The 25,317-nt window shown below is 37.0% G+C and overlaps 2 protein-coding genes across 6 annotated transcripts in view; both read left to right on the top strand.

Moving 5' to 3' along the window:
• LOC107859811 (vacuolar sorting protein 3) overlaps window positions 1-2,846 on the top strand; it is a 46,344-nt gene extending 43,498 nt beyond the window's left edge. For 2 of the 5 annotated variants that reach the window (XM_016704921.2, XM_016704922.2), the window contains 2 exons: window positions 1,643-1,813; window positions 2,049-2,846. In XM_016704921.2, the coding sequence (XP_016560407.2) occupies window positions 1,643-1,813; window positions 2,049-2,141 (264 nt within the window). In that variant the 3' untranslated portion in view covers window positions 2,142-2,846. Of the gene's footprint in view, window positions 1-1,642; window positions 1,814-2,048 lie in introns of those variants that run through there. The other 3 variants (XR_007052438.1, XR_007052440.1, XR_001671447.2) reach the window with 3 other exon arrangements.
• Window positions 2,847-6,656: 3,810 nt separating this feature from the next.
• Window positions 6,657-8,044, top strand: LOC107861300. The gene is made up of 2 exons (XM_016706642.2): window positions 6,657-7,403; window positions 7,919-8,044. Exons 1-2 carry the CDS (start codon window positions 6,657-6,659, stop codon window positions 8,042-8,044), a joined length of 873 nt encoding a protein of 290 aa, XP_016562128.2.
• The last annotated feature ends 17,273 nt before the right edge of the window (window positions 8,045-25,317 follow it).

Raw genomic sequence — 25,317 nt, 5'->3', positions numbered from 1 at the left:
GTACTCTCTACACTCTCCAAACCCCACTTATGGGATTTCACCGGGTATGTTGTTTTTGTATATACTTAGTTGTGACAACCAAGGTGAGTCAAGTTTGTTCAAGGAGTATGTGAATACTAAGCTAGTTTCTCCCGAAGCTCTTTCCCTGCATGCCTCATTTTCTGCAATATTAGCCAGACCCCTTGATGGGACCTACACGTTTTCCCCTACGGCCTCTTTGTTGGTATTGCGGTCTGTCATGTAGTTTCCAGCATGTCTCCTTCGTATGTCTCGACCTTTCACAATAATCACAGTGCAAGTGATCTTTATCAGAAGTGATCGTTTTTGGCTATTCATGAGAGACAGTTAACCCCGACTTATTCTATTGGAGCTTGTTACAGCATGACACCTCATCAGTTCTCTTATTGTTGAACGTAGGAGCATGCATCCTCAAGTGAAGAAAAAAGAACTTTGCCAAGAACTTGAACCCTGATCTGCTCATACCCTTGGTTCAAATTCGCTTCAAAATCATACCCTTCCTTTCAAGTTTCAACCAATTGTTTAAAGACACTTTGCTTGAAGATCCTGATAATCGCCAATCTCCTGCTGTAGCACACTTATCTCGGAATAACAATTAGTGATGGTCAACTCACTTTGCTTATTAACATCTAAGTTGCGTGGACTCTTCAGTTTTGATGCCGCACCCGTGTCGGATTCTTCAAAAATACACTAGCTTTGGCGAAACCGACATGCACCCGTTGACATTTTTGAAGAGTCCGAGCAACATAGATTAACATGAATTTTATGTTGAATCTCAGATCTGGGCATATTTACCCTTGCAAGTGAAAGTGTGCAGTGGTGCTTATTGAATTTCAGTGTTTTTTTCAGTAGATAAATATTGCTTTGATTTTGGGGTGCGTAGTAGTTAAAAGCCATGATTTTGAATATAACCAAACAATTTTCTAGATTGAATATAAGAGCTAACAAGACCTTGATCAAGTAAGAAACTTACCAGCCCCAACTAGTTTAACAACGCTGATTTGTGGAAGAGAGTTGTTTTGTAACTCCTTTGTGTCCCTCCGTAGTTTTCATAGGACTTCAAATCAAAAATAAAGTTTTCTTGAACTGTAGAAGGAAATTATCTTCAAATTAATCCCTTCGAGAAGAAAAAGAAAAGCTGAAAATATTGGCCAACAGAGCTGTGTCACTGAAATCTTAGCCCGGTGATCAGAGAAGTCGGAAACTTGGGGGATAGAACTGACAGGTGAACCCAAGGAAGACAGAATCTTGAAAAAATTTCTACTGGAAGTTGCCTTTGTGGACAACTTCAAGGAGGGAGTAAACTCTTACCTTTTTTTCTTTTTTGAAAAGAGGGAACCCTAAAGCCGTGAGGGAGGAAAACTCACCTCTAAAGGCAATGGATTTTTGTACCATGTAGAGTCTGAGAAAAGAAAAAAAGACTTCCTTTGTATTTCAGAATGCCTTCAAATTTCCTGAGAACCGGTTTTATACAGGCGATTCCTTACTAATAATTAAGTAGGAACTCAATTACACTAAAAGGAAATATTTTGTTCCTATATATTCATGTTAATTAATTACCACAATCAACATAGAATACTTGAGGTACTTTGATCATGGCATCTGCTGATATTTGATTCTGCAGATTGTCCATAATCTATCTCATGCATTGGATATTGATGCAAGATTAGCAAGGTTTGAGGAAAGATCACGACATGTCTTGATAAATGACGAGAGTGTCTGCGATTCTTGCCATGCTCGACTTGGAACCAAACTGTTTGCGATGTATCCAGATGATACCATAGTCTGTTACAAGGTTTGTCATGTCTTCATTTATTGAATTTTTTTTGCCTGACATGGACTTGTAGTTTGATTGGGAGGTTTGTTGCAGAAACATTTATATATCATGTTAAAAAGATATATGTTTGTCATCTGTGACGACTGATTTGACCTGCTTGAAAAGTTGCGTGGAAGGATAGGGGTACTTGTAATTTACAAGGTTTATTGTGCTAAAATTTAGATCATGATCCTTTCTAATGCTTGCATCGCAGTGCTTTCGTCGTCAAGGTGAGTCAACCTCCGTGTCAGGTCGCGATTTTAAGAAAGATATTTTATATAAGCCAGGTTGGTTAGTGACAAGGTGATGCTGCTAAGGACCTGGTAATTTTGATTGGGATGATCCAAGCATGGACTGGCTTTGTTTTAGCCCTAGCTACATATGTGGTTAATTTATAATGTGCCCGCAGCTCATTTCACAAGAACCCGCTACACACCCATAGTTGATTATGATGTGGCTCTGATGTATATTTGGTTTAGTAGAAGACACAGAAGTGCAAGAGGCCCTTGGTAGTGTCTTCGTCTGTGCATACTCATGAGAACTCAATACTAGATCTAAAGAGTGATTTATTGTACACTAGTACTCAAGAGCGCCGCGTTTTTGAATTTGCATAGTGGCTCCTGCGGTTAGGTGTGGAATTGAACATCATCCTTCAGTTTTGGAAGTCAGCAGTAAACTCTAATATAGCAATTACATGCAATATTGCGGTGAAGATGTCGAAATGTCTTTTGCTGGAATCTTCTTTCGAGAATCCGGAGCCTTTGGGACAGATCATCATTTTTGTCTAGAACACTTGTTTTTTTCAAGGCAGGTGATCATTTTTCTTTCTGTATATTGTCTAGTGGAAATTGAGTATTGTATTGTTTGAAGTTTGTGAGTGTGAATAAATCAATCCTTTGGTTAGGGACGGAAAGTGAAAAAGAAACTTGCCCCTTTGTTTTAATTCAACGTATCCGATTCTTTGTATTGACAACATACAAATCCAGAGATGCAATTATGGGTGATTGTTCTATGTCTGCGTCTCTTTAGAAGCGCTTGGTAAGATCAACGAGAATGGTTTAGCTATTTAGACACACAAGGTTGTCTTCTATTTGGACTAGTTCTGTTTTTTTGCAACACTTTCAACATGTTCTTCCTGATTAATTATGAAGGCATTTCGTCCTTCACATCAAATTTAAACAAGGGAAAAGGGTCAAATTTACCCCTCTATTTTGAGAAATTGGCTAAATATACCCTTCGTCATACTTTGTAGTCAAATTTATCCTCGCTGTCATACTTTGGGGTTAAATTTACCCCTCTATTTTGAAAAATTGGCTAAATATACTCTTCGTCGTATTTTAGAGTTAAATTTACCCTTGATGTCATACTTTCTGGTTAAATTTATCCTCGTTGGTAAGAAACTTTTCATATGTACCCTTTCTTAATAGAAAAGCTCAAATCAACGTTAAATATCTCATTTTTTAAAAAATAAAATACACCTTAATTCTACCTATCTGATCTGACTCAAGCCACAAAAAAGACAAATAATAAATATACCCCTTCAGTTCTATTGGCCAATTTTCCAACGAGATTAAGCCACTAGATATTTATCAGGCATAGCTCATGGAAAAAATGATTTGAATTAGTGCAAACACAAAGAAACATACTCCTCTCTTAGTTCGTAGATCTGCATTAGTGCAAACCTCGATCTAATGCAGTAGATTAGGCCCATTGGATATTTCTCTGGATTGATTGAGTTAAGAGGTCTCCGTATGTGTTAATCGGACATTTTTTCATTCATATATCTTTATATGCAATTTAGATGTATGCAGATTTTTCATTATGTCATTTGCTCAGAAAATTTATTCACTGGTTCTAGAATTTTGATGCACATAGAATTGTATACCAAAATTTGAAATTTGAAAATAATCGAACAAGAGCAAAGTTTATAATAGACGTTTTCTATAGTGTCATGCTTCTCCGTTATCCTATTCTCTTTTACGTTTTGTTCATTTGTAAACAACCTACTAGTGTTGCACGTTGAAAGAGAAGTATTTTTGTTCGTTGAAAAAATTCGACCAACAGAACTGAGGGAGAGGTATATTTGTTTGTATATTTTTTAGGGTAAACAACATAAATCCCAACACTTCGCTACCTAATTACCCTCTCTCCCAACTTTTATATTAGTTACATGATATCCCGGATATGATACATTATTTAACCTTCTATACATAAGATACATTACTAACCAATTAGTTGGAGATAAAGGCAAAAATCTTTAAAAGTTCCTACAATTGAGGAATTAACACACTCAATTTAACATATTTTCCATTTAATTACATAAAATCCTCAACAACTTCATTATTTGAAATTTGAATAATCAAATCAATCTTCATTTATCATAATCTTTCAAAACTAAATTCTTCTTCATTCGTTCATTCCCTGCGTTCAGAAAAAAATTGAACATACTATAAGAATCTGATATATCAGGCGAATCTCATATCACATATATGTATCTTTCCATGTATCAGAAAACGAATTTAAAACTTAATTTCTTTATATTTATGTCTCAAAATAAGAAATATATATTGAATGTATCAGAAATCATTGATTACTCTATCAGAAATAGTTTTATGTATCAGAATGCATGTAATATCTCTGTCAAAAAAATATCTATGTATCAAAAAACGAATTTAATACTTAATTTCTTTATGTTTATGTATCAGAATAAGAAATATACATTGAATATATCAGAAATCATTGATTACCTTTGTCAGAAATAGTTTTATGTATCAGAATACATGTAATATCTCTGTCAAAAAAATATCTATGTATCATAAATAATATTTACAGTTTCGTTTGTTTCATTGAACATTATGATACATAAATAGAATGTATATGAATGTTTATCAATCTGATACATAAAAATCATACCTTTAGTAATGAGTCTCTTTTCACAACTTTTTTTCTCTCTTTGCAACATCAACAACAGACTTATGAAGAAGTACGTTAATGGAGGTTCTTTATGAAATTTTTCTAGCGGACAATGGCCGTAACACACATATTACGAGTTTTTTTGGGTCTCTTTTCACAACTTTTTATTTTCTCTTTGCGACTTCAACAACAGACTTGTGAAGAAGTATGTTAATGGAAGTTGTTTGTGAAATTTTTCCGACGGTCAATGGCCATAACACAGATTGACTTTTTTTCTTTTTGCTTATTTATGAAATTTTGTCAATGAGAATTAATAATTGTTGAATTTATTGCTAACTTTTATTATTTAATGATTAATGATTTAATAGCCATGTTTTCTAAGGAAAACAAAATTTTCCTTATCTGCAACAATATCAACGTGATTTAAGGCTTAAAAATAGGAGTTGTGTTATGTATTAGATAAAAGACTTGTTTAGAGATTTAGAAGGGATTTTTGTAATTAGTTTAGTGGGATGGGATTTTAATTAATATAGGATACTTAAGGTGTTGTTTTATGTAATTTATCCTATTTTTTATGGGCCAGAACTGGCAAATTAGATCAGGATATAATTTATTTTAAAAATTAAAAAATTTAACATTGATTTGGACTTTTCTGTTAAAGGAAGATTACATAAATGAAAAGTTTCATAACCATGAGCCATGAGAGTAAATATGGCTCCAAAGTATGAAATCGAGGATAAATTTGACCTCAAAGTAGGACGAAGGGTATATTTAGCCAATTTTTTAAAGTAAAGGGGTAAATTTGGCCTCAACGTATGACAATGAGGTTAAATTTAACTACAAAGTATGACGAAGGATATATTTAGCTAATTTATCGGTAAATTTGACCTTTGCCTTTTAAATAAAGCAGCATTTGGAATGCAGCTAAATAAGAATGCTAACTACACACTGTCACGTTTAAAGCAAAGTGGCGGAGCAAATGGATTTGAATTGAAACTATTTCAACTTGATTTGATTTTTATCAGGATGTTTTATTTAAGTAATTGATAGTACTTCGACAAAAGAAACAGCAAAATATGTACATGCTAAATGGTCAATGAATGTAAACTTCAAAAGAAAAAAAAGTGAGCAATTTTGTCAAACGTGAAAGTTGAAATTTACTTTCAGATTTAAACAACTTAGCTGGATAAGGAGCTTCAGATCACATTTGAAGATACAAACTAGAATAGGGGTAGGAAAAACAAGCGAATCACTAAAAATATAGTTTTGATAGAAAAGGAAGAAGATGCCCCTGTCTTTTCCATGGCAAAGTACAAGAGAGAGAGAACAGCTTTTTTAATATGGTGAAAAGGAACAGGGAAATATGATATAGCGGGATAAACGAAGCGAAAATATTTTGAGAGGTGATAGTGTCATTTAACAAGTCAACTTTGCATTACTAATACATGGAAAATGATCTGTATTACTAATACACATTTCAATACACAATAGAGTGTATAATTAGTACAAGTATTAGTTATGCATAGTCTAAAAAATAATACCAAACTAGGTACTACTAATACACAACACTACCAAACGATCCCTTAGTGTGGCAATATTTGGCACCATTTCTGGAAACAGAAAGGATCAAATCTTTTAAGCACCCACATGATCATTAGATGCCTCACGTTCATCCCATAACTAAGAGGACTAATTAATCAGTAAAACCTTTTGTTAGCCAAATGTGTAGCAGGTTTACCAGTTCCAAAAAGATCCAACAGTGCAATCACATGCTGATTTTATTAGGTCATTGCTCACCTAATCTCCTCCTATGCATGTATTCTACCTATAAATACCAACTCTGATATGCTTCAAGGCCATCACCAGTCTGAGATATCCCCTAATCAGAGAGAAAAAAAAAACATAAGAAATGGATGCTCTTTCTTCAAAACCTAATCACGTTCGATCAATCAGTTTGCCCGGGAGATCACACCCTACCAACCAGAGGGTTGAAGAGGAGCTCAACAAGCTCAGATCATTGGAAGTATCAGTTGCACCAGCAGCTGTGAGCAATGGTTTAATCGGTTTGGAGAAATTGTACGAGTGCATAGACGATCTTCTCAACTTGCCACAAACCCTTCGAGCCCTCTCTCAGACTCTAAATGCAAAATGTCTTGACGATTTATTGGATAAATCGGTGAGGCTTCTTGATGTTTGTGCCACAATGCGGGAACTTGTCTCACAATGTAAAGAAAATGTAAGAGATCTTCGATCATCTCTCAGAAGGAGAAAAGGAGATTCAACTACAGATGACAACGTTGAAAGATTTACCTCTTTCAGCAAGAAGATCAAGAGGGACGCCAAAAGATCAGTCTCGACCCTGAAGCAAATGGATCAAGAGACTGCAGTGCCGGCCTTGCTAGATGCAGATCAAGATACAGTATCTGTGATTAGAGCACTAAAAGAAGCTAATGCAGTATGCCTTTCAACTTTCCAAATGCTCTCGTCCTTCTTGCGTGTTCCACTTTTGAAGCCTAAGCCATCAAGATGGTCATTGCTTTCAAGATTGGTACATAAAGAAAGAATAGAATCTGAATGCCAAGAAGAAAACATGAGCTTGGAAACAAGGCTGGAAACTTTCGAGGCTTACCTTGACAGGTTTGAAGATGGATTGGAAGTAATATTTAGGCGTCTGATTAGATCTAGAAGCTCGCTCTTAAATATTTCCTCCTGCTAATGTGTCAGCTGTTATATTCCAAACACTGTAACTGTAAATTGTATATAGGCAGTTTTGTAGTTGTGCTAGAAATATACAAATTTCAAGTGAATGAGTATACACCAATTTCATATCTCTCTCCATATAAAATGTTGTGTGTATCTAATTCACCGAAAGCCCAAAATATTCGTCGAAATGGTAGTCTTAAAACTAGAGTGGTCTTGAAGAAGATGAAACTCATAGCTCGTTGATTACATTCGTTCTCTGCATAATTGGCCTCGTAAATCAAATGAAGGAAACCTCTCTATACAGTCAGATGAAGTGTTTCTTCTTTGTTCTCCTCATCCGACGTAAAATCTATTTCTCAATCTCACACCAAATCTTACTTTGTGAGTTACGTATGCATTTTCACACTGAAGTTAGACGGATAAATAGCTGACCTGGAGAGTGATGCTAATCCATAACATGAATTGCAGAAGAATGAGGTCCCGAGTGGAGGCAGCTTCACTATAAGCTCTCGTTACACAGGCATCTGGAGATCTGCTGACACAGTGATCCTAGGGATTCAGGGAACTCCACTGGCTTCCCTGACACGCTCTTGATATAAAAGAAACCTCCCGCTATAAAGGAAGATCAAAATGCCGGTCCCCTCGATCAGCCTCCTTGAACCTGAGTTCACCATTGAAGATAGATACACATCACAAATAAATTAGATGATATCGTTCATGATCTGTTCATCTTTAGTTAAATAGTCTAACTAGCTAAGAGAACACCGTAACTTGACCATGTTGATTTACTACGTGTTTGAATCCCTTCTCGAGTTCATTAGAAGCTGTAGACTTAAGCAATAAGCTTATACTATATCCTTAAATTTCATCAAGCTCCCAAGCCAAATCAAACAAAAACAATAACAAGATTGAAATGCAAGATTTTGAAGCCACAAACACAAGGATTTGGCATAGATCACAGGCAAAGCAGCCAACAGAGAGCAATTACCCATGCCACTTTACTCAGAACAATATCATCTTTATATGAACGAGTAAAGTGACATCACTCAGCAAGCTTAGTTGCATTACTCCCAATAAATCTACTAGAGTCCTTTAAAACAATGTCCTGGCATGCTTCCGAATATAGACTTGAAGCAGAACTTGATTGAGCTACAATGAGGCTAGTGTAAACACCTAATTTTTGACCCAAACCTAATGTTTTTATACCATTTTAATGTTCAATTAATTTTTTTTTATTTTTAGACATTTTAAATTTATCTTATTTTTGAGGTTTGTTAAAAATTTTGAAAATTACAAAAATAGAGTCACATTTTAAATAAGTTTTTATTTTATTGTTTATTTATTTGTTTATTTATTTTTAGAAAAAAAAGAAAGAATTTTTTCTAAATTATATTTGTTTTCTTCTTTCAACTTTTAATAAAGAATGTTGTGATATTAATATTTCTTAATCATATTCCTAAGACTAGCTAATTAACTTATTTTGTATTTTTTTAGTTTTAAATAGATTTTATTATTTTTTATTTTATTTAAGATATTAATTAAAAGAAAAATAAAATCCTAAACTACCATTCCCATACCCTAAAACCACATCCCTATTTTCCCTCCAACACACTCTCATCATTCCCTCAACTCCCCTCACGTCTCTCATGTTCAGCACACACACAACACTCATTATATAACACAGAAAAACACACACACAGGGGGGAACATTACAGAGGAATAGAACACAAAAGAACAAATAGGAAACTTGAGAAGAAAAACAGAAAGAAAAGAAAGCATTGAAAACAAGAAATAAAGGATGCACGAACAAGAAAAAAAAAAGAGAAAAGAGAGGAGAAACAGTGAGAAACTAGAGAAGAGGGAAGAAAACTAAGAGAAAAACAAGCACACAAGTTAAATTTAGAGGTTATCGTTCGTTATTTCAAGTTTGTGGCTTCTTAATCAGAAAATTGTATTGACTTTGTTTGTAAATTACAATTCGCTAGAGGTAACTCTCAATCCTTCTTTACGTTATGTTACACCACCATTATACAGGGTTTGATTTAAATATTATAAAGTTACTCAAGTTTAACATGTGTCTAACCTATTACGAATATTTATAGCATGAGCATCATAATTTTTATACCGTTAAATTCTGAGTATATGAGTATAACATACGTCACTCCTATCAACTATATAAAAGGATGAAAGGAAGGTAGATGGAGAGAAACATAGAGCAAAACTGGAAAGTAAAAGAAAAAAAAAAAGGGTAACACAAAGAGGAAAAAAAAACAATAGAAAAAAAAAGTAGGAAAATAAAACGAAAAAACCAAGAAAAAGAGAAAGAAACACAAACGCATGCATGCAGAAAAAATGAATAAAAAAAAAAAGCTTAGACAAATTAGAAGGAAAAGGAAAAGAAGTAGGATAAGAAAAAAAAAACAATTATTACTCCCTCTTTACAGTTCTAGCAAATGAACAACAATTGCAATCACAACAATAAAAATTTTCCTCACGTCCTAAACCGTGAATTTTATTCGCGGTTTTAAGTTCGCGACTTTTAAAATCAATAGATTGTAATGATTTATTATTGTGAATTGATTTTTCTCAAAAGGCATCTTTCAATTTTTCTTGTATAGTTTGATATTGCGATTATGTAAGACTTGATTTCAATATTATGAAGATGCTCAAATTCGTATACGTTCAACTTATTCATGTCATTTTTGTTATAATATAAAGTAGTTGAGATGATGAAATTACCGCAAATACAAAGCTTCTTGTATGATGTATGAATCTCGTTAATAGATATGATGGTTGAGTTCTTAGTAATAAAACTAGGTTTAGGCAAAGGAACCTTGAATGGTCATTCCTGGTAGTAACTTATTTTGTTTGTTCCTTACTTTCAACTTGCACATATTTATGTTTAGATGATTTATTTGTATTGCTGATTTGATCAAATATGTTATCGTAGAATAACTTTTATAATGTAGAATCAGGTTACATTTGATTATTTAAGTTACAACAAAATAAGTTTAGCTATTTTTATCAGAAGAAAACTAAAAGTTTAATATATAAATGAAAGTTAACGATGAAGTTGGAAAGCCCTGCTACCGACCATTCATTATAATAAAATCTAACATACCATTTGAAGCCGTTTGAATCGGGTTGGGTAGATCTAAACCTATTAGGTGCTTTTTTAGATTAGAAAATGGGGGACGACTCATAAATGCCTCAAAGACGTGAGAAATATACCAAAACTCGTGGTAAGACCGAAAAGTACTACTATCGGTAAGCCACACATCAATACAGTTTTAAATATATTCAAAAAATAAATAAAAGCGAGATAGAAGTCACTTTTAGGCCAACAAATGCTATGTATCCAAGAGATTAATTTAAGCCAGACGTAAGTCATTAAAGCGACCGTGCTAGAACCACGGGACTCGAGGGGTGCCTAACACCTTCCCCTCAGTCAACAGAATTCCTTATCCGGATTCCTAGTTCGCAGACCAAAAAATAAAAATAAAGAGTCACTTCCTTTTGAATAGGGATTCAATAAGGTGACTTGGAACACCCAAACTCAATTCCAAGTGGCGACTCTGTAAATAATATAATCCCTTTTCAAAACGTCACTTTAATTGGAAAAATCTATTTTCTCTAAAACCAACTCCCTAGCGGGGTCGGATGCGGTGAAAACAGGGGTGTGACAGATGACGACTCTGCTGGGGAGACATAATTAGAATTCGAGCTTTTATATTGACTTAATTGGCTTTATTTAATTTTGATATTGTATATTGTTGGCCTAAATGTGTTATTTGCCTACATGTTCAACTGCTTTGATATTATTTGAATTGCATTATAAACTGTCTTCTTTCGCGTACCCCTCTGAGTCTTCTAAGATACTGTATATTCGGAGATGCGGTATACGCTCACGAGCTTGAGATACCAGAGATGCGGCAATGCTCTTGGGAAGGATTCTGTAGTCACCCATGATTTAGGATGGGAAGGGACCAACAGTGAGGCCGGAAAGCCCTGCTACCGGTAAAGTTGTCCCTTGCCGACTCGAGTTGTCCGCTCGTTTCATTGACAGTCTAGATACCTAACTCCACCAGGTTAAACCTAACATAACTGAAACTTAGACATGGCTATCCCTAATAGACTGCGTTTTATTTGTATCACGGGTATTTTTGACTTAGTGGGGCTCGACCCTGGGGTCGGGTCCGTCTAGGTCAGGTGTCACCTTTTGAGACCATCATGTACATTTTATGTGCTACTTGTTGCATTATAGGAAATGCCATATCGAATGTGACCGGCTTTTAAATGAATTAATTGATTTAAAAAAAAAAGGGTTAAATAAAAATTTTTAAGGGTTTATTTTAGAAAATATATAATATTTTTACCTAAAACTTTTCTGAAAAGATTGAGTGGTTTTAACGTCGTGGTCTCGTTATGTCCATTTTCTTTGGTTTTAAAATCTCTCTTAGGAATATCATAGAGCCCATTTTTGTCAAACACAATTAAATTTTGTTAAATAATTTGGTCCACTATTTTGTTTTAATAATTTAATTATTTCTGATATGTCTGGTTCAAACGTCATCAAATTATTGTCTCTACTCTAGCATGTTTTAGGATACTTCCTGTTTTGTCAGTTATTATTTTCTCATGCTCATTTTGAAATCTTATTCCATGTCATTCCGTCAACTTCTTGCGAAAATTATTTTTGTCTTGCTTTAGGATATTTAAAATAGAATTCTTATTTGCCATCATTATCCTATAGGGCAATATGAACTCAGTCGGAAGGAGTGACAAGAGGCCGAGGGATGACGAAGTACCCCATTTCATGGTGCTGGATAAAGTTCCAAAGCTATTGCGGATATGGTATAACAATATGACTGACTATGCACAGGGAGAAGTATATAAACATGGGGGATTTTTAAGGAGTCTGTTGAGTGTTGAACCACGAAGAGACGTGATAGAATCTTTGGTACAGTTTTGGGATCCTTCAAACAATGTATTCCGATTCTCCGACTTTGAGCTCACTCCCGCACTGGAGGAAATAGGAGCATTTATTGGAAAGGGAAAGAACCTTCACCGAGGAGAACCCATAATACCGAAGCATGTCACTTCTGAAAGATTTTTCGAGCTATTGCACATAAAAAAGAAGAACATAGGAGGCTGCCTAGAAAATGGATGGGTTCGTCTAGAATTTTTGTACGAAAGATATGGTCAGGAAAGGGGATTCGAGTTGTTTAGATCAGAACTTAACAACGGAGGGTGCTATCGAACATGGAAAAAGCACAGTTCTGAAGCATTCATAGTGGCTTTTTTGGGAATCATGGTATTTCCAAAGAGAGGAGGAAAAATCAACACCAATCTGACTGCGTTTATTACCGCTTTTGAGAAGAATCCTAAGGTCACCCTCGTGCCCATGATTTTGGCAGACATTTATCGGGTCCTGACGATGTGCAAAAATGGGGCAGACTATTTTGAAGGATGTAACATTCTATTGCAGTTATGGATGCTCGAGCATATTCGTCATCATCCATTTGTTGTGAATTTTCGAGTCGAATGGAATGATTATATCAATGGCCATGAGAAGAGGATGGAGGACCAAAACTTTCCCGAAGGAATAGGAGCTTGGAAGGAGTACTTGGAGGGGTTGACGGCGGACAAGATAGTGTGGAATTATCATTGGTTCCCCTCAAAAGAGGTGATATATATGTCTACTTTCTGACCCTTCATCGTCTTAATGGGTCTCCGAGGTGTTCAGCCCTACGTGCCACTCCGAGTCATGCGACAATTCGGTCGACGTCAGCATATACCGCCATTCGAGGATATGAAAGAGTTCATGTACGAATTCCTCCCTGACATCCCTCTAAGGAAGACTGAGATACTTAAGATTTGGGGAGGATGTGTACTTTCAGGTTTCGATCACATGGTGGAAGACCGCGACAAGGGCGAGGTAGACTATTGGTATCTGCCATGGTTTCATGACCAGCCTCTTCCTAAAGCTATGCCAGAAAGGTCAGCCAGAGAGCCTGTGGATCGAGAAGCGGAGATCGAAGTCAAAATTAAGCAGGCTCGATGAGAGGTATAAGAGAACTATCAGTCTACTCTGCACATCTTAAATAATGATTTGGAAAGGGCTAGAGAAGAATTGGTTCACCATGAGGCGAGATTTGAGGCCAGAATTAGGTCGGCTCGTAAGGAGATTGAGAGAGAGAATCGTGTTGCCATACATGCCCTACAAGAAGACCTGGATATTGCCACCGGTGCTATGGAGCAGCAATCGAGTGATTTTGAGAAAGAGAAGGCCTTGCTAATAAGTACACAGTCGAAGCTTCGAGCTCAGCTAAAAGCTTTCATGGAACGGGAAAGAGAAATAGCGAGACGCTTCACGACTTTTCAGAAGGAAGTTGAAGTTGAGAAAAACCAGTGGATGACCGAACGACAGGCGCTTCGCTATCTGATCGATGACCTTCATGAACAAGAAGGAGACCTAAAGCATACCGTCCGCACTACGCAGCATTGGGTGCAAAACTGCCATAAGAGTATGATCGAGGCCAGGGGAGAAGTACTTCAGCTCAGTGAAACCTTGATTAATGTTTATGCTAAGTATCTTCACCGAGGTGATGAAAATCTGGGCCGTCAGGCACGTACTCTCGCTCCACATCTTCCAAAAGCATTATCCACGATCTACTCAAGTCTGAGGGAGGATTAAGTTGCAAGACATCTTTGGAAGGCATCTTGATGATATTTATTAAAGACCTTATTTTTTTAGAGTTAGTTTCTTTATAGGTTTTTAGTATTTCTCCAGTATTTTGAGTCTGTTCTAGTTTTAGATAATTTTAGTTTCCTTTCATTAAAGCTTTGTTTTAAGAACAGTTGGAAATGTATGGAAAATTTCGCATTTGTTTCAAGTTTTTATCCTCTTTATTTCTGAATATATACATATGTTTACTATATCCATGAACTACGTGATGATCTGATTCATGTAAAACATGATACGTAGGCACCCCTCAGCGGGTGCGATCAAATATTTTTTCAAGTTTCAAATAACAATTTTAAGATGTTGGCATTAAATAATGAGGGAAAAAATTAATTCACCAAAGCCGGGATGAAACAAGAGGGTTTTCCTAAGTCCATTTCGGGAAGGAAATTACTTAGGTGCATGACATTTGAGTTAGTTATGAATGTATCAATATTCATAAAAGCTCTAAATCCTAACATATTTGTTTCTGTTTCATAAGAGAGAGAGAATAAGGTGGTTGGTTGTGGTTAAGCTGGCCTCTCACCCGTACAACACAAGGTATAAAGGAAAAAGGAAGATGACTCGAAAAGATGGAACCGAATCTGATAATGAAGAAGGTCGAGATCAGTTAGTTCCACGAGAGTTCGCATCTTTGGAGGAGAATAGGTTATTGAAGCAACAAATTGCGGAAATGTATCAGGCCTGGGCGAATGGACAAGCCCCACCTTCCTCGATTCCTGGCCTTTCAGATGCAAATCATCCCAGTTCTACTCAAGCCCAAGTCGATGATCTACTTTATCCGCCTGGATTTGGTCCATACGCTAATGTGTCTAGCGCTGCTGGCACATCCACCATGCGTCCTCCAAATCCATCATTCACGAACAACCCGCTTTTTATTTCGGCCGTGACAACTAATATAAATCCTCCATCAATGATACAGAAGCCTATCAACGAGCTAAATCATGATCAAGTCTATCCTCCTGAATTGACATTCAAACCCGTAAATTCATATCAGCCCACTCATCAGCCTGAGTCTCATATCGTGATTGAGAAGGCTATTATGAATGAAGAACGAGAAGAGATAGCTAGAAAAGTGAGGAGTCTGGAGCAGAGTATGAGAAACATACAAGGATTGGGAGGACACAAAAGCGTCTCTTTCAAAGACCTGTGTATGTTCCCTAATGTTCATTTGCCAATAGGGTTTAAGACCCCAAAATTCGACAAATATAGTGGTCATGGTGACCTAGTGGCCCACTTAAAAAGGTTTTACAATCAACTCAGAGGAGCAGGAGGGAAAGAGGAGCTGCTTATGGCCTATTTCGGAGAAAGTCTGACGGGAATAGCCTCCAAATGGTTTATCGATCAAGACATCTCCCATTGGCACGTTTGGGATGATATGGCTCAAGATTTTGTACAACAATTTCAATACAATCTCGATATTATCCCTGACCGCACTTCTCTCGCTAATATGAAGAAAAAACCATCTGAAAGTCTTCGAGAGTTTGCCATAAAATGGAGAGAACAGGCATCTAGAGTCAAACCACCACTGAAGGACCAGGAATTGATTGACGTTTTTCTCCAAACTCAAGAGTCCGATTATTTTCATCATTTACTACCGCGGTTGGTAAACCTTTCACCGAAGCAATAAACATTGGGGAAATGGTGGAGAATGGCATCAAATCAGAAAAAATCATGAGCCAAACCGCCCTCAGGGCCACTACACAAGCCATTCATAGTGGATCAGCTAGTTTCAAAAATCGGAAAAAGAAGGAGGAAGGATCCATGATGGCATTAGGACCGGGCAATGCCCAAAGGGGACGGAACTCCCCTTACCTTCATGTCCAAAAGGGACAACCCAGCCCTCCTCAACATTATTATACACCTCAACCTACTGTTCTTAATGCTCAAGCGTATGCCCGACCTCCTCAGCGTCCACAATGGCGGGCACCTGCGCCACAAGGCTTTCGTCCGCGACAGCCAAATTTACAAGCCCCTCGTAGTCCGTATGTTCAGGCAGACTATACAAGAGAACAGAGGCCAAGGGAAAACTTCACCCTAATTGGAGAATCATATACGAGCCTGTTGCGGAGATTGGTCAAATTAGGATGGATTGAACCTGTTTTGCCTTTCAAAGTGGATCCGAATGCAAGTTGGTTTGATCCTAATGTAAGGTGTGAGTACTATTCAAACATCCAAGGTCACAGTACCGAAAATTGTTGGAATCTGAAGAGAGCCATTGAAAAGTTAATCGAAAGCAAGGCAATCGTAATACAAAAAGAAGAAGAACCGAATATCACCGACAATCCACTTCCTAATCACAGTAACACACACGTCGTGGGGATAATTTTTAATGATAGAGACTACAGGCCAACAAGCCAAGCATTGATGGAAATAGGCACCTTGAAGGAGAACCCGGGTGAAGCACTGAAGTATATGTAAAGAGAACCACTGATCGTGAAAGGAGCAAGTTCCATTATAAGACCCCGAGATTCAGAAAAGATGGTATTGTATGTTTCTGCAAAGCTAAAGGAAATAGCACAAGATGGGCCAAAACTATATGTTTCGAGTGGTCCCGCATGGTTCGACCAACAGCGCAACAACATGAGAAAGATAATAGAGCCAATTGTCATAAGACACGCAGCACAGCTCCCAGTGACAAGCTCGAAAACCATCCCATGGAACTACAACAAAACCACGGTGATGTACAAAGGAAAAGAGGTCATGGAAGAAACAAACGAAATAGGGGGTTTGACTCGATCAGGAAGATGCTATGTTCCAGAAGAATTAAGGAGACCAAAATAGTTTAAAGATAGTGAAGGGCCAATGAAAAAACCTGTCACAAACGAAGAGGCTGAGGAATTTATGAAGAAAATGAAAACCCAAGACTATTCCATTGTCGATCAATTAAGGAAAACCCTGGCTCAAATCTCATTATTATCCCTGCTGCTACATTCTAAAGAACATTGTCAGGCATTGATTAAGTTGTTGAATGAGGCATACGTCCCAAAGGAAACTACGGTATGTCAAATAGAAAGGATGGTTCGTAGAATATTTGAAGCAAATAGAATCACTTTCACTGATGATGAGTTACCCACAGAAGGTTCTGGTCACAATAAGGCTTTGCATCTGACTATCAAATGCGAAGGATATTACATAAAAGGGGTAATGATCGATGGAGGTTCAGGAGTAGATATCTGTCCTCTCTCTACTTTGCAAAAATTAAAAATCATCCCAGATAGGATTCGGTCCAATAATGTATGTGTTCGGATTTTTGATGGTGCAAAACGAGACACAACTGGTGAGGTAGATCTTTCTTTGGTTATTGGACCAGCTGAGTTTATGATTACCTTTCAAGTAATAGACATGGATACTTCCTACAACCTACTTTTAGGAAGACCATGGATCCATACGGCCAGAGCCATACCTTCTACTTTGCATCAACTAGTTAAGTTTGAACACAACAATCAGGAAATCATTGTACATGGAGAGGATGACCTTCCCATACATCGAGATCCTTCTGTACCCTGTATCAAAACAAAAGGGGGTTGTGAATCTTCCATTTATCAAGCCTTTGAAATTGTGACAGCTGATCAAGTCGTGGAAGACACACCGATTCCAGGGCCTCATCTCTCTTCTACTTCAATCATGGTAGCTATCCAAATGCTACAAAATGGTTATGAACCGGGAAAAGAATTAGGGGTTTCGCTGCAAGGAATTATAAACCCTGTAGATCCATGTGGTAGCCACAACTCCTTTGGCTTAGGCTTTAAGCCTACCGCAGTAGATAGAAAACGGGCAAAAGAGCAGAAGAAGAAGGCTTGGAAATTGACAAGTCCGGTTTCACACATTAGCCAATCTTTCACGAAAGCTCAAAAGGAAGAAAATCAATACCCATATGCTAACAAGGATGTGGATGAAATATGTCAAGGTCTCAAGGAAATGTTTTATGAAATAAAGATGGTTTAGATGGGTGAAGGCCCTAGCCATGCAGATATGCAGTTCGTCGGGCCAAATATCAAGCTCACTAATTGGAAAGTCACTCCTCTCCCCACAAGGAAGGAGTCTTGGTAGTTTATTTTGTTGTTTCGTTTTTCTTTCTTCTGTATTTTGGACTATTCTCAGGGTTGTAGTCCACATAGTTTAGTTGCTTTGCTTTCATGTTAACCCTCCTATCCTTTCCGATTCAACTAAATGAAATTCAAGTTTTCTAGTAAATTTATCTTTTCTTCCCTCTTTTAATTTTTATTTTTTTTATCTTATTTCAGTTATGTTAATACTGGCTTCGATAACATGACATGTACGTGGAGTTCACATTTAGATCCTAAAAAGTTGTCTAATCTCGAATCAGCAAACCAAACGGTAGATGAATACGATGAAGGTGAAGCTGATAAAGAAGTCAAAAAAGGATTGGATCAATTTGAGAATAAGCCCAAACCCAATTTAAATGACACTGAGATAATAAATTTAGGAACTGGTGAGGAGGTTAGAGAAATAAAAATAAGTATTCATGCGGATCAGAATATCAGGAATGATATTGTCCAGATTTTGACCGAGTGTAAGGATGTTTTTGCTTGGTCTTATGATGATACGTCGGGTCTAAGTACGGATTTGGTAGTCCACAAACTACCTACATACCCTGATTTTTCACCAGTCCAGTAAAAGCAAAGAAAGTTCAAAACTGACGTGAGCGATAAAATCAAAGAGGAAATCATGAAGCAATTGAATGCGAACGTGATCAGGGTCGCTCAGTACACTACATGGTTGGCTAATGTGGTGCCCGTACCGAAGAAAGATGGCAAAATCAGAGTTTGTGTTGATTATAGGGATTTGAACAAAGCAAGCCCTAAAGATAACTTTCCGCAACCCAATATTCATATCCTTGTTGATAATTGTGCTAAATATGAGATCCAATCTTTCGTGGATTGTTATGACGGATATCACCAGATCTTGATGGATGAAACAAATGCAGAAAAGACTGTTTTCACCACCCCGTGGGGTACTTATTGCTACAGGGTCATGCCGTTTGGTTTAAAGAATGTGGGAGCTACGTACATGAGAGCTATGACTACTATTTTCATGACATGATACACAAGGAATTAGAAGTATATGTTGATGATGTCATTATCAAGTCCAAGACACGAGTCGATCATGTATATGACTTGAGGAAATTCTTTGAAAGATTGCGAAAGTATAACCTTAAGCTCAATCCAGCCAAGTGTGCATTTGGAGTTCCATCTGGAAAACTTTTGGGTTTCATAATTAGCCGCAGAGGCATTGAATTGGACCCCTCTAAGGTAAAATCCATTCGAGAATTATCGCCTCCGAAGAATAAAACTGAGGTCATGAGTTTTCTTGGAAAGCTGAATTATATAAGCAGATTCATCGCTCAGCTCAGCACTACATGTGAACCGATATTTAAGTTGCTAAAAAAGGAAGCTGCTATCCAATGGACAGACGAATATCAAGAATCATTTGATAAGATTAAAGAATATTTGGCAAATCCTCCAGTACTGGTCCCACCGAAACCTGGTAGGCCTTTATTTCTATATCTGTCAGTGATGTGTCATTCTTTTGGTTGTGTTTTAGGACAACATGATATCACAAGCAAAAAGGAACAAGCAATCTATTATTTGAGCAAAAAGTTCACGAGTTACGAGGTAAAACATACTCTTTTAGAAAAGACATGTTGCGCCCTAACTTGGATTGCTCAGAAGTTGAAGCACTATCTTTCGTCCTACACAACCTACCTCATATCTCTAGTGGATCCTTTAAAGTATATTTTTCAAAAACCTATGCCCACAGGCAGATTGGCGAAGTGGCAGATTTTACATACAGAATTCGACATTGTGTATGTTACTCGTACTGCTATGAAAGCGCAAGCATTGACCGATCATTTGGCAGAGAACCCAGTTGACAATGATTATGAGCCTTTGCAAACTTACTTTCCTGATGAAGAGATAAATTCAATTGAGGAAGAAGTTCAAGATGATATGTATGCGTGGAAATTATATTTTGATGGGGCAGTCAATGTCAAAGGAGTAGGAATTGGGGAGGTTCTTGTCTCACCGACCGGGCATCATCATCCCGCCACAGCACGACTCCGTTTCTTTTGTACTAATAACACATCAAAATATGAATCTTGCATCATGGGATTAAATATGGCAATAAATCTGGATGTACACAGGCTAGTGGTGTCGGGAGATTCCGAATTACTCATTCGACAAATTCAAGGTGAATGGGAAACTAGAGATATCAAGCTTATTCCATACAAACAGTTCCTAGAGGACCTTAGCAAAAGGTTCAAGTCTATTGAGTTTAGATATATTCTCAGATCCCATAATGAGTTGGCTGATGCCCTGGATACCCTAGCTTCTATGCTCCCATACCCAGGAAATACGCATATCGACCCATTAGAGATACAGATACGAGATCAACATGGTTATTGCAATATAATTGATGCAGAACCAGATAATGAACCCTGGTAATATGATATCAAACGCTTCCTAAAGTCAAAAGAATGTCCAATACACGCCAATGCAGATCAAAAAAGGACTATTAGGCGACTTACTAATGGTTTCTTCTTAAGTGGGGAGATTCTGTACAAACGAACCCCAGACTTGAACTTGTTGAGATGTGTTAATATTCAGGAAGCTGAAAGAATCATGAATGAGGTACATTCGGGGGTATGTGGTTGTATATGAATGGCTATGTTTTAGTGAAGAAGATTATGCGGGCAGGATATTATTGGTTAACTATGGAGCGAGATTGCTTTCGCTTTGTTCGCAAGTGTCATCAGTGTCAAATTCATGGTGATTTCATTCACTCGCCACCTTCAGAGCTGCATCCTATGTCTGCTCCTTAGCCATTCGTTGCTTGGGGCATGGATGTAATCGGTCCAATAGAACCAAAAGCTTCTAATGGGCATCGATTCATACTGGTCGCTATTGACTATTCCACCAAATGGGTAGAAGCCGCTACTTTCAAATCAGTCACAAAGAAAATAGTAGTGGATTTTGTTCATTCGAACATCATATGTCGTTTTGGTATACCAAAGTCCATTATCACAGACAATGCAACCAATCTCAATAGTCATCTAATGAAGGAGGTTTGTGAGCAATTCAAGATCGTGCATCATCATTCTACCCCTTACCGTCCTAAATCAAATGGAGTCATCAAAGCAGCAAACAAGAATATTAAAAAGATTCTTAGAAAAATGGTCCAAGGATCTCGACAGTGGCATGAGAAATTACCGTTTGCTCTTTTAGGATATCGTACAACTATCCGGACATCGACTGGTGCAACTCCTTATTTACTAGTCTATGGGACTGAAGCTGGGATACCCACAGAAGTTGAAATTCCCTCGCTTCGAATCATTAGTGAAGCCGAAATTGATGATACTGAATGGGTCAAGTCTAGACTAGAACAATTATCGTTAATAGATGAAAAAAGGTTGATGGCAGTTTGCTTTGGTCAATTATACCAGCAGAGGATGACGCGAGCTTACAATAAGAAGGTACGTCCTAGAAAATTTGAGGCCGGCCAACTTGTTGTAAAATGCATCCTTCCACACCAAGAAGAGGCTAAAGGAAAGTTTGCTCCAAACTGACAAGGTCCATACATAGTTAAACAAGTATTATCAAATGGAGCTTTGCAACTTACGGATCTGGATGGAAAACTGACAGAAAAATCTATCAATGCCGATTCAGTGAAAAGATATTATATTTGACACACTTGTCCTTAACATTCTCAAGTTGAGATGACGAAAGGCCATCATTCTACTTAACTAAATGTCATTAATCCCTTGTCAGCCCTTCGAGCCTTATTTACCTTTCCTTGCTTACCCTCTTTGGAGTCAAAAAAAAGAAGATAATGCGTTAGCATTGAACTACGTTCAACCTGATTCCTAAATGGATACGTAGGCAGCCCTATCTTGGGGTTCGGTCCGACAAAAGGAGAAAAAAAAATCTTGGTATTTAAAAAAAATAAAAATGAGATATATATATCCTATTGTCACTTTTATATGGCTCTCAAGTTGTAATTTATCCTAAAAATCCTTTTTCCTTTGTCCATTAAAGACCTTCTGATCAATTTTTGAGAATGTCAAGCCTTGTGTGCTGTATATATATATATATATATAAGGGGGGAGGAGGGGCTTGTAGGTGAAAACCCATGGAGGCACCACAAGAAAAAAAAATCTTATTGGTGAAAACCGTCAGGGGCGCCATAAGACAATTATGAACGAGACAATCGAAATTAGAGAGGTCAATTGAGAAAATCTCAGAAGGAATGACTTTAGTCAAACAAAGTTTATCATGACAGGACAAAGATCAAGGAGGATGATTTGATTTGATTGAAAGGTGCAGCCTAATTCGAGATTAGACAGTTTTGAAGGATCAAATATCTACTCCAAATTGTGTGTCATGCGTTATTGAAGTCAATATACACCTCCAAATAAGCTTTCTTACTTTACTGGTAGAAATACCTTCTATTCAAGCATAATTCTTTTATTCCTTCTTTTGATTTTTCCTTATTTCATTTTTACACGCTCTGTTTTTTATGGGTAAGTCTCGCACCAAATGCAAAATAAAGAAAAACGCGCAAAATTGACTAGGGCTCCTAGTGAAATTGAGCAGAGATTGTTGGGCGTTCACCACCTTGACAAGGATAGGGAGCCAGTTAAGATAAGTGTTACGAGTGAAGCATTTGAAAATGAAGAACAGAATCGTACTGAAATAAACAAAAATACAACAGAATTTGAAAGACAAAGATTCAATCTCGCCAACCAATTAGTTGAATCAACTGTATCAAGTTGGGGCAAAGATAAGGAAAATCTCTAAGGAATTCAAGGCCACAAACCAACTACCAATTTTAAAACTCACAATTCTTTCTCTCTCTCTCTCTTGCTTGAACAGGGGCAAAGCAATCTTGTGAAGTTTGGTGAAAAAAAAACAAGTATAGCAAAGCTAAGTTTTCTTAAATTTTCTATTTTGTTATACTCCTATAATTCTAAGTTCGTATCAATATAATAATAATAAAACCCCTCATATTCAAAACTGGGGCATTTTTCTTTCTTTTCTCTTCTAACTAAAAATAAAAAAATCCTAATCTTATCTCGTCTTCATAGGGCACCATTCCCTAGTTGACATCTTATCTCGTCTTCATAGGGTGTCATCCCCTAGTTGACATCTTATTCGTCTTCATAGGGCGCCATACCCTAGTTGATATCTTATCTCGTCCTCATAGGGCACATCCCCTAGTTTACATCTTATCTCGTCTTCATAGGGCACCATCCGCTAGTTGACATCTTATCTCGTCTTCATAGGGCGCCATCCCCTAGTTGACATCTTATTCGTCTTCATAGGGCGTCATCCCCTTGTTGACATCTTATTCATCTTCATAGGGCGCCATCCCCTAGTTGTCAGCTTATTCGTCTTCATAGGGCACCATCCCCTAGTTGACATCTTATCTCGTCTTCATAGGGCGTCATCCCTTAGTTGTCATCTTATTCGTCTTCATAGGGCGCCATCCCCTAGTTGACATCTTATCTCGTCTTCATAGGGCGTCATCCCCTAGTTGTCATCTTATTCGTCTTCTTAGGGCACCATCCCCTAGTTGACATCTTATTCGTCTTCATAGGGCACCATCCCCTAGTTGACATCTTATTCGTCTTCATAGGGCGTCATCCCTTAGTTGATATCTTATCTCATCTTCATAGGGCGACATCCCCTAGTTGATATCTTATTCATCTTCATAGGGCACCATCCCCTAGTTGACATCTTAGGAAACACCATTTCATAATTTTTCTTATCCGTCTTCATACGGCGCCATCCCCTAGTTGACATTGTATTTCGTCTTCATGGGGCGCCATCCCCTAGTTGATATTTTAGGAAATAAACCTTCCTATTTTTCTTCTTTATGTCTTCATAGGGCATACAAAATCTTGTTGCATTTTAAGAAGCAAATATCCTAACTCTTTTTCATGCATTCATACGGCATAACTTCCTTTGGTTGCATTATTGAGAATAAGAATCTTATTTTATTGCATCTCTAGCTTTGATTTCTATCATTTTTATTTATTTATTTTTAAATTGTTGTCTAGTTTTTCTAATAACTCACAAAAATTTTCTAGTGCAAACTTGGGGCAGAAAAATTTTGTTTGTTTTGTTTTGTTTTCTTTGATGGCTTGCAGGTTTTTCGTAAAACACAGGTTTAATGTCGAGAATGGCATTCCATCTCTGATTTGAGTAGTGGAGAATGATTAGTTTGAAAATACAGAGTCATCTATGCATCTGTAGCGGCCCAACATCCCAAGAGTCATTTGCATAACTCCTGATCAGGAGAACAAACATCCAAAAGTATTCTATGAACCATCCTTTGGAAGAGTGTCAATGACACAATCCAAGTTGCAAGTTCAAGTCTCAAATCCTAACTTCAAGATCAAATCTTGAGATCAAGGTACCCACCATAAGAAGGTGAAGCGATAACTGAGGACCCAAGAAGAAGATCTGAAGCAAGAGAATCAAGACAATTAGAATAGATAGGATTTTGTATCTTTCATTTTTAGTTTCATTTTTCTGAGGTAATAAAAAGAGCCACGAACCGAAAACTCGACGGGACCTCAAATCGACTCTCCAACTCATCCCTTCATTCCTACACCCACTTGAACTACATGTGACCTGATTCTCTTATAACCCGAGATATGTAGGATGTCTAAATCCAAGGCTCGGTCGCACCGCTTTTCTACTTATTTACTAGTAAATAAATTGTTGAGCCAAAAATTAGTCATGTTTACTTCTTTGCTTGGAAATTCTCCATATTTCCAAGCAAAGAGGGGCATTCTGTAAACACCTAATTTTTGACCCAAACCTAATGTTTTTATACCATTTTAATGTTCAATTAATTTTTTTTATTTTTAGGCATTTTAAATTTATCTTATTTTTGAGATTTGTTAAAAATTTTGAAAACTACAAAAATAGAGTCACATTTTAAATAAGTTTTTATTTTATTGTTTATTTATTTGTTTATTTATTTTTAGAAAAAAAAGAAAGAATTTTTTCTAAATTATATTTGTTTCCTTCTTTCAACTTTTAATAAAGAATGTTGTGATATTAATATTTCTTAATCATATTCCTAAGACTAG

Source organism: Capsicum annuum, chromosome 2 (assembly GCF_002878395.1).
Source record: "Capsicum annuum cultivar UCD-10X-F1 chromosome 2, UCD10Xv1.1, whole genome shotgun sequence".
In the NCBI taxonomy this organism is placed as follows: domain Eukaryota; kingdom Viridiplantae; phylum Streptophyta; class Magnoliopsida; order Solanales; family Solanaceae; genus Capsicum; species Capsicum annuum.
This window is presented reverse-complemented; position numbering and strand designations above follow the sequence as displayed.